We start from the raw sequence: 10,105 nt of genomic DNA, 5'->3' as shown, positions 1-10,105 counted from the left end.
CTGGTATTACCTTATGAACTGTGATTACATTGTCACGTTGTACACACACGAGGGACGAGGAGACGCTGGAGAATACTTTACCAAGACTTTATTTACAGGAACCAAGGGAGACGAACTCAGGAAGACGTTTACACGAAGACGTTCAACAGCGGACAGAGAACTAGGGACTGGGAACACTTTAAATACACACAGGAGGAGGGGATGACGAGACACACCTGGGATCAGTGAACCATCATGGGGAACACCTGGGACAAATTAAACATGGGAAAGGAACACCTGGGGAGTAAGACACAGACAAAACATGGAACAGAGTCTGACAATTATAAGTTGCCACAGTGTGTTCATAATGTAATACATTTCTCATATAATAACCTATTACATTATGTGAAAATTGTTAGTACATTGAAAAATTATTATTACATTATGAGCTCAAGATGTTACGTTTTGAGAAAATTATTACATTACATTATGAACATTTTTTTACAATAATAATGTAATATTTATTACATTATGTGCAGTTATTACATTATAAGTTGCTACAGTGATTCAAAACTCCATGGTCATCCCATGGTGCATTATGTCCAATGGGATTTGAAGTGTCAAGATTAAACACTTGAGTAGCCTAAACTAAAAGCCTGAAAGTGCTCTATTGGTATAAACACACATTAAATGGAAAACAGATTATTGTCATTACTGGAGACGTGAGTATTAATCCTTGCTCGTGGAAGAATTTCTGTCCATGAATGCATGCTGAATGGGCTCAGATCCGCGGGTAGTAAAACCCAACCCTTACTCCGCAGGGCCACTACTCGGGCACTGGACCAACAACCCAATGGAATCGAAGAGGGTCCAGTCTTAAGGTGGAACCAGATACGCCGATGTTCTACCGCAATGTCTCATAACGTTAAAAAAATATTTAAGATGTTCAATATTAAGGTTGTAAAATAATGTTTTTGTATTATTTTATTTATTTATTTATTTTTACAATATTTTAATTATACAGCTACATTCAATGGAATTACAAAAACAAATGGAACACAAGTAGCTTTAAACTTGCTATGGGGACCAGGCACGGAATGGATGATTAATAAATGAATTAGGCTAGTCACTGCGCTTTTATAATCCGAGACGGCAAGAGAAACTTTCGAAACATTTTTAGGATGTTGCTTAAATAAAATATACTTCAGAACATCTAAATATAGAACTAATCTGCATCAGTAGGCTACTGGACACAAACATAGTGTTGATATGATAGATCTAAATAAATAAATAAACCTAAAACTACTCTCAAAATATGAATTGTTTGCTGTGCTTCACATTGTAATTACCATTGTAAAGACAATACGTCTGAATTATCTCTCAGTTCCACCTTAAGAAATACACTTGACATGATTAGAGAGCACGATCGAGCTGCAGCGATCCGCGCCGTAGAGCAGCAGGCTCTATATAAACCCATACGCGCTGCATAGATCAGTGGACAGCTCCGTGGTGTTGAAACAACTCGATACTCACACATCAAACATTGGCAAAGAAGGCAACCCGCAATGGAGAGAATATCATGGACACTTTTTCTGCTCTCTCTCACATATCTGGAGGGATCTTCGCAAGATTTCGGACAGACCCAGTTTATCTGCACGTCTGTGCCCAAGGATATTGACCTGTGCACAGCCACTATGCAGAACAGCGGACCAGCGGAGGATCTGAAGACCACAGTAATGCAGTTAAGGGAGACAGTCTTACAGCAGAAGGAAACTATCATGAACCAGAAGGAGACGATCAGGGAACTAACTTCGAAGTTGAGCCGCTGTGAGAGTCAGGGTGTCAGGGTGGTGCCCGTGGCTGGAGGTCGGAGAAAAGAACCGGGCAAAAACACAATGGGAGACGTGTCCCGCGGCCCGACAGATACTCTAGCCCAACTCGGGCAAACTTTAGCCACGCTTAAACAGAGATTGGAAAACCTGGAGGTATTTATGACCTAATGATTTGGACTTTTCAGTTTAAAACGTGTGACTCCATCTAGTCTATTCCTATAAGTAATATGCTGGAGTCTTTTACACGCAAACTCATGTAATGCATGATAGAATTACTTAAACTTACAATATAATCTGTTTTATATGCATCTTAATGGGGTCGAACGACTTGTTTGGAGGTCTTTGACAGATTTAGTCAATGTGTCACTGGTTCAAAGCAGACTGTGCTAATCCTGAAATTGGCTTATCTAGTCTATTATAAGTTTCCCATGCGTGCGTTTTAAAGTATTCGTTTGAATACCCCTGTCCTGTTTTCCCGTAGCAGTACAGCAGGAACAACGGCTCTGTCCAGGCAAGCAGCCTTAAAGATCTGCTTCAACATAAGATCGATGATATGGAGAAGCAGTTGCTGTCCCGGGTCAATACTCTGGAGGAGAGCAAACCCGGGCAGAAGAATGACACGGATCAGCGCAATCGAGTGGAGTCAACCCTCACCTCCTTACATCAAAGAATTAACGACCTAGAGAAAGGTCAGAGATCTCATTCCATGAGAAATTTTACTTATATGTGATGTAAATAATAAATATGAACTACTACAGTAATGATGCGTTTGAGAAACATAGCTGGAAGGTAGTTTCAGTAAAACACCAATGTTTACGCGGTGTAATGTCGCAGAGGATGGTTTGGGAGGGGGAGCTGCATTATTTAGCATATTGAGCCCATAAAACACAAATGCGATGTAGCCTAATAATGATAGGATAATTAGAGCCCACGTCCTTCTCAAAGCAAGTATGTCTTGCCTGCATTGCTGCGTAAAGTTTGCTGCTTAAAGCCCAGCCTGTTTAACCAATGCAGCATGCGAGAGATTCAAAGCAGTGTTATTTCTCTACTTCTTTACTATAACCACAAGTTTCACAAAATACAATAAATACAGATAATGTACTATGCATATATGCTCATACAAAATAAGTATAAAAACAGAATAAAAAGAAAGAACACAAAAGAATGGTCAAATTTCTGCATTAAAACGTGTTTGGTTGGTTTACCTTTAAGAAGTCGGTTTGATCCCAGAGTAAAATCTGTTAATTTGTAGAGTAGGAGGTGTGGCATAAAAGTAATTTATAGTAGTGCAATGAATAGTCCAAGAATAATAATTACAGTCACTTAAGCATCAGAGCAGTAGATACAAGCAATTGAAGCATTTGGGTTTATTAGAAGTCCTTGACGAATAGATGTAGAGAGAGGTTTCATTTAGAGGAAGAGAGAGTGTTATAAACTCTAACAGTCCATACTTTATACTCTGCAGGTTCAAAAGGTAGCAGGCCACTGGACAAGTTTCAGATAACATTCCCCTTAAGAACAAATTACATGTATGCCAAAGTGAAGAAAAGTCTACCAGAAATGTATGCCTTCTCTTTCTGCTTGTGGATAAAGTCCAATGCATCACCCGGGGTGGGAACCCCCTTCTCCTATGCTGTTCCTGGACAAGCTAATGAGCTTGTTCTCATAGAATGGGGGAACAATCCAATGGAGATTCTCATAAATGACAAGGTAAAGTGTCAAAAATAATAATGCAATTATGCATAAAATGATTGTAAGTGGCAGCAGTAGGGCCTATAGATATTTCCCAATGTGTAACTCTGAGTTTGCTTAGTAGTAAATGATGAGGTCTGTTCATTTATAAAATGTAGTCTTTTGGCACTTGTAAACAGAAGAGCAATAAAAAAATAATCCACAGTGTAACTTTATAGGTTGCAAAATTACCTTTCGTCATCAACGATGGTAAATGGCATCACGTCTGCATCACATGGACGACTCGTGATGGAGTATGGGAGGCATTTCAGGATGGTGTTCTGCGTGGAACTGGAGAGAATCTGGCACCCTACCATCCAATAAAACCCAGTGGTGTACTGGTTTTAGGTCAGGAGCAGGTAAGACTCGGAAGTATGCCTATTAGGTTTGTGTAGTCTTTATGTTGAAGATGTTAGTTGACCTTAGTCACAGGCAAAAGTAAATCTATAGCTTAACTGGTTTGCCTGTTTTTCAGTAACCTGATATTGAATTTGGATGTTTTTTATTCTTGCAGGACACACTTGGTGGAGGTTTTGATGCAACCCAAGGCTTTGTAGGTGAACTGGCAAATTTTAACATATGGGATAGAAAATTAACAGCTGGAGAAATCTACAACCTGGCAACCTGCAACAACAGAGCACAAGCTGGAAATGTGTTGTCATGGTCGGAAAGTAATATCGATGTGTTCGGTGGAGCCACTAAATGGTACAACCACACACACACATACATATATATATATATATATATATATATAAACATTTATATTACCTCTGCGGTTATTTCTATTTAAATATTGTTTATTAGAAAGTTACAGAGATATGGAGAGAGTATTAACTAACAGACAAGTTTAACTGAATGAAAATGTACTCAATTGCACCCTAAAATCTATCATTCTCTAAATCTCACTGGCTCTCTCTGTTTGTGTACATGGGGCATTTGTTTTTGCTGACAAACACTGCCCCCTATCATTGGTTTGTGTGCACGGTAACAGACTGCATTGCTGAAAAAAAGGCTGATTTGGCATTTTGTGCTTTTGTAGACATTAACAGCCAGTGGTAGCTGCCAATAAACTGTTGGCATTTACGGTGTTCAGTCATTTGACACCGTTTAAGCATAATATGAGAGAAAAAAAACTATGATTTAAAAAGGTGAAATAAAGATAATTAAAGATAAGTGCAAAATCACAGAATGAAAAGTGGACATAACCAAACTCTGGAGTTGAATTTTAATATTTTCTGAAATATGTTACAGAGATAGGTATATAATAAGTGGCACTTATGTGTAAGTGAGTGAAGTGAAGTGACGTGTGGCCAAGTATGGTGACCCATGTCTGCATCACATGGACGACTCGTGATGGAGTATGGGAGGCATTTCAGGATGGTGTTCTGCGTGGAACTGGAGAGAATCTGGCACCCTACCATCCAATAAAACCCAGTGGTGTACTGGTTTTAGGTCAGGAGCAGGTAAGACTCGGAAGTATGCCTATTAGGTTTGTGTAGTCTTTATGTTGAAGATGTTAGTTGACCTTAGTCACAGGCAAAAGTAAATCTATAGCTTAACTGGTTTGCCTGTTTTTCAGTAACCTGATATTGAATTTGGATGTTTTTTATTCTTGCAGGACACACTTGGTGGAGGTTTTGATGCAACCCAAGCCTTTGTTGGTGAACTGGCAAATTTTAACATATGGGATAGAAAATTAACAGCTGGAGAAATCTACAACCTGGCAACCTGCAACAACAGAGCACAAGCTGGAAATGTGTTGTCATGGTCGGAAAGTAATATCGATGTGTTCGGTGGAGCCACTAAATGGACTTTTGAGCCCTGCCGTCAGCTCAACTGAACTGCAAAGTGGGGGCCATAGCCAATCCCAGATCCATGTTTCTAGTTTTTGTCTTTCTTTTCCTCAGTTTGATATTCCTGAAAAAGAAGAAATCTTGATAAAACAATTTAAAGGTTCTGTAAGAGTAAACCTGGGGTTTCTATGAATACCTGAAAATTTCTGTGCAAAGCTAAGAATTTTTTTTTTTGTCTTGATAAAATAGTTTCATGTTGGTTGTTTTGCAAACCTCAAAGCGACAGTTTTAAGCCAGGTTACTTTTAGTATTAGATCATTTTTTTGCTGCTTCATTTATTTATTTATTGGACACAGTTCTTTGCTTATTTTGTCGTTCATATATTTTTTTGAGGGGCCAGCAGCTGAAGAACTCAGCTCTCTTTGCAGACTCTTTGCAGCTTTTGGGCAGTAAAGCAACAGTGCATCAGAACATCACTCGTGTTTTCCGAACAAGACTTCACAAAGCCAATCACAAATTGTAAAATGATGGTTTAGTTGTAATCTACACTTAACCGTACCCCACTCTCACCGGATTTTGCACTGTGATGGACTTGAAAATAGGACAGAAAAAGTATTAATTAATTAATTAATTAGTTAGTTCGTTAGTTAGTTGTTAATTCGTTCGTTCGTTCGTTCGTTCATTCATTCATTCAGAAAGGAATTGTTTAAGAAGATGGCACTTCCTTAATTTGTTTCCAGTGATCTTACCGATGTTTCTATAAGAATGTTTAGTTGCCAAAATGCTTACAGCCTGAGTGCTTTGAGCTGATGTATCAGTTCAGCACATACTTTTAGTTTGCTTACTCATGTTTTGCTTTATCTTTTTGCTTTTGTTGATGAATTGTTTTTATGAAATGTGTTTAACAGCGATTGTTAAGACTCTGGTGTGTTTTAGCAATAACTGGTGTATTTGTACTCTGTTCTAGGAATGTTATTCGTACAGTAACAGCATGAATTATCAAATGCTGCAACACCAACATCGGCTTATCCTATCGTTTTGGGTCGGGTTTTTTACAGTATTGATATATGCTGAAAGCATGGCACTACTGAGAGATGATGAAGATCTAATTTTTGTAATAAAAGCATAATATGAGAGAAAAAAAACTATGATTTAAAAAGGTGAAATAAAGATAATTAAAGATAAGTGCAAAATCACAGAATGAAAAGTGGACATAACCAAACTCTGGAGTTGAATTTTAATATTTTCTGAAATATGTTACAGAGATAGGTATATAATAAGTGGCACTTATGTGTAAGTGAGTGAAGTGAAGTGACGTGTGGCCAAGTATGGTGACCCATACTCGGAATATGTGCTCAGCAATTAACCCACCCAAGTGCGCATACACACACAATAGTGAACACACACACCGTCAGGGACGTGCAAAGACATTTTGTCACATATTTATTAAAAAAAATAAATTCTAAACAAATCGTTAAATATATTAACACAACACTGACTTACCAGTTTATTTTAATTCCCTTACACTCACCCAATTGTTTCATGCTGTTTCATTTTTCAACATATGTCTACAAAATAATCAGTTCACATAGAGACCATGGTCTTCTTCACTAATTTTATCAGAACAGGCAACAACAAAGGAAACTAAGCCACAATGTGCATGTTTTCTATGCTACTAGTTTTAAGTATAAATTAAGAATAAATGACTGCACAAAGGAGAGGGACATATTTTCAGTAATAATTTCTTTATTTTGCGCAAGACAATAAATTGTTTTAATTTCAGTGTGGCGATTCTGATGACATTATTAATTTTACTGTAGAAAAATTGAAGGGGGTCTGAATACTTTCCGTACCCACTGTATATACATATATTCGTTTATTTAAAAAAAATTATAAAAAATACAACTTCCCAGAAAAAAGGGCATTTTCTCTTAAGGAAGAAATAGGGCAGGTGCTCAAGCCCACTTTGATGTCTATGTGTGCATGTGCCTGCACACTGTGAACACACACCCGGAGCAGTGCGCAGCCATTTTTGCTGCGGCGCCCAGGGAGCAGTTGAGGGGCCGGTGCCTTGCTCAAGGGTCTCATCTCAGTTGTAGCATTGAGGGTGGAAGAGAGCGCTGGTCATTCACTCCCCCACCCACAATCCCTGCAGGACCTGAGACTCAAACCCACAACCTTCGGGTTACAATTTCGACTCTCTAACCATTAGGTCACGACTGCCCCTATATTATGCCATCAATAAATTAGGAACAGAAATATTACAGGTGCACTCAGACATTTTAGTTTATTTTTTGCTGACTGATATGCAGGTCATTTTAGATTCACACTGACAGCTAGTGATCTTGATGCAGCATCACACAAAACCAAAAGATTTTGATGTTATCAGTGTCACTGGTTTTCAATTCTGGTCCTGGGGACCCACCGCTCTGCACATTTTATATTCAATTCAATTCAATTCAATGGCTGTGATTCAGCCGTAGACATGAAGCAAGTCACCTTTATATAGCGCTTTATACCAGGGGTTTTCAAACTTTTTAATCCCAGGGACCCCCAAATATGATGATTCCTTGCAGGGGGTCCCCTTGTCTAAAATATAAAGGCAACTATGTATTTTAAGTATAAACAAGTCAACTAAAATTCTGTATAATGTAAAGACATATTGCAATTCATATTTCAATAAACAGGCATGTGAAATGCTATTGTTTTAATAACAATTTCTTTTATTATTTGGCAAACTCGCTGAGACGCTCAGCACGCTCCTGGCGTTTTAATTAAGCTCTGGGGCGTTTTTGTGTATTTTCGCCTATGTTTTCTATGCTACTAGTTTTAAGTATAAATTAAGAATAAATGACTGCACAAAGGAGAGGGACATATTTTCAGTAATAATTTCTTTATTTTGCGCAAGACAATAAATTGTTTTAATTTCAGTGTGGCGATTCTGATGACATTATTAATTTTACTGTATATTCAGCTGTCGTTTCTCCATTAAGTTAGCCTGTATGCCCATGATATATTGCCTTAGCTAACTTATTATATGCTAGCAAGTTAGATGTTAGCAAGACAAATTAACTATATTTGCCTTTTGTCTTTTGAATAATTAGCTGTAAATTCAAGGCACAGGTAGCTTAGTCTTGGGACCCCCAAATATGATGATTCCTTGCAGGGGGTCCCCTTGTCTAAAATATAAAGGCAACTATGTATTTTAAGTATAAACAAGTCAACTAAAATTCTGTATAATGTAAAGACATATTGCAATTCATATTTCAATAAACAGGCATGTGAAATGCTATTGTTTTAATAACAATTTCTTTTATTATTTGGCAAACTCGCTGAGACGCTCAGCACGCTCCTGGCGTTTTAATTAAGCTCTGGGGCGTTTTTGTGTATTTTCGCCTAAATTTGACATACCCGATTTCAAATGTTTACCCTACACACATACAATGGACAAATTAACTATATTTGCCTTTTGTCTTTTGAATAATTAGCTGTAAATTCAAGGCACAGGTAGCTTAGTCTTTTGTTCATCACCACTCACCTCCCCACCAAGACAAACACAACTGGAAATGGAGGGAGGGCTTCATCTCTGGGCTCTCTGCCTGTCTGTGATGTGCATGTGCCGATCAATGTGCGCTACACCGCTATGCTGCGCGCCGTGAGCGCATGCGCGGAGACGCGGAGGGGAGAAAGGCATCAGAACTCGACAAAGTGTCAACATTTCCCGACCTGACCTGATATTTAGATTTTTTATTTGTTTGACAGGGAAAGCTGTGCACAAACAGAAACACACACACGCAACTAAAAAAAGAGACTAATTCAACTGGGGCGTTTTTTTGTATTTTCGCCTAAATTTGACATACCCAAATTCAAATTTTTACCCTACACACATACAATGGAGGAAATGAAAAAAAAAAATGGTGTCATTGTATAGAAAACCCTTTGAACTACAAAATATGATTGTAATTCTTCATAAATAACATTATATATGTTTTAAATATTACAATAAACACTAAAAAAACATAGGCACTTTTTGATTTTATTTCAGTTTTTTTTTTTGAAAGTCTGTTATTCAGGTTCTGTTTGCTCCAGCTCCCTGCAACTTATATGGTTTGATTCCACTAGGTGCCAAGATGTACCAGAAAAAATAATCTTTCAAATAACAGCTTCTAAACAGGAGTTATTGAATTATAACCGAAGGGAGTAAAATTGTCCCTTTTTTGCGTCTAAAAGTGTCTTTGTGAGTTTCCTTTGCAAAAACAGGTTTTATAAAGCATATTGCCCCCAGAATCCTATTTTACTACGTGCCATAGCACTTTTCTTGATTATTGACTTAATTATGTTTCATGTTTTATGTTTGTCTAAGCAGTAACATACAAACTGGCATAAGCGAATTATACCAAATATCAAATTTTGTGTTTTATACAATGTTTTTTTCTTTCAGGAGACACAAGACTCTATAAATTGTAAAATCCATGTGGTTTATTACAATCTAAAACAGAATCCACATCCTCCAACTTTATATCATTCCATTTACATGCATAATTTTAGTCCCCTGTCCCCTGCATCACCTCTGCATCAGCATCAGCATCCTGCTGCCTCGTGAAGATGAGACGCGAGCTGTGCCGCTAGCTGCGCCGCTAACTGCTTCTGTCATGGGCTCTCAGCTGCTATCTGGTCTTCAGCTTGTGAAACAAAAGAAATAGCTGTTTATAAACACAACCGCACTGTAATAATATCCATGTATATTTACTGAAAGGCATCCTGTCACGA

At 37.9% G+C, this 10,105-nt stretch overlaps 1 protein-coding gene across 1 annotated transcript; it reads left to right on the top strand.

Annotated features, from left to right (window-relative positions):
• The first annotated feature begins 1,478 nt into the window (after positions 1–1,478).
• Positions 1,479–5,893, top strand: LOC107667295 (neuronal pentraxin-1-like). Its single transcript, XM_016458938.1, has 5 exons — positions 1,479–1,964; positions 2,293–2,500; positions 3,277–3,521; positions 3,722–3,901; positions 5,161–5,893. The coding sequence occupies exons 1-5, from the start codon at positions 1,545–1,547 to the stop codon at positions 5,380–5,382; spliced, it is 1,275 nt and encodes a 424-aa protein (XP_016314424.1). The 5' UTR covers positions 1,479–1,544; the 3' UTR covers positions 5,383–5,893.
• The last annotated feature ends 4,212 nt before the right edge of the window (positions 5,894–10,105 follow it).

The sequence above is a fragment of the Sinocyclocheilus anshuiensis genome, unplaced genomic scaffold (assembly GCF_001515605.1).
Source record: "Sinocyclocheilus anshuiensis isolate Anshui unplaced genomic scaffold, SAMN03320099.WGS_v1.1 scaffold1743, whole genome shotgun sequence".
NCBI lineage: Eukaryota > Metazoa > Chordata > Actinopteri > Cypriniformes > Cyprinidae > Sinocyclocheilus > Sinocyclocheilus anshuiensis.
The sequence above is the reverse complement of the archived record's forward strand: the minus strand, read 5'-3'. Positions and strand labels throughout refer to the sequence as shown.

What these genes read in the sequence shown, in the direction of transcription:
- LOC107667295 (XM_016458938.1), top strand. Translation starts at nt 1,545, where the DNA reads ATGGAGAGAATATCATGGACACTTTTTCTGCTCTCTCTCACATATCTG. An exon ending in AATTAACGACCTAGAGAAAG is followed by an intron (nt 2,501 to 3,276) that starts GTCAGAGATCTC and finishes TATACTCTGCAG; the next exon opens with GTTCAAAAGGTAGCAGGCCA. An exon ending in AGATTCTCATAAATGACAAG is followed by an intron (nt 3,522 to 3,721) that starts GTAAAGTGTCAA and finishes GTAACTTTATAG; the next exon opens with GTTGCAAAATTACCTTTCGT.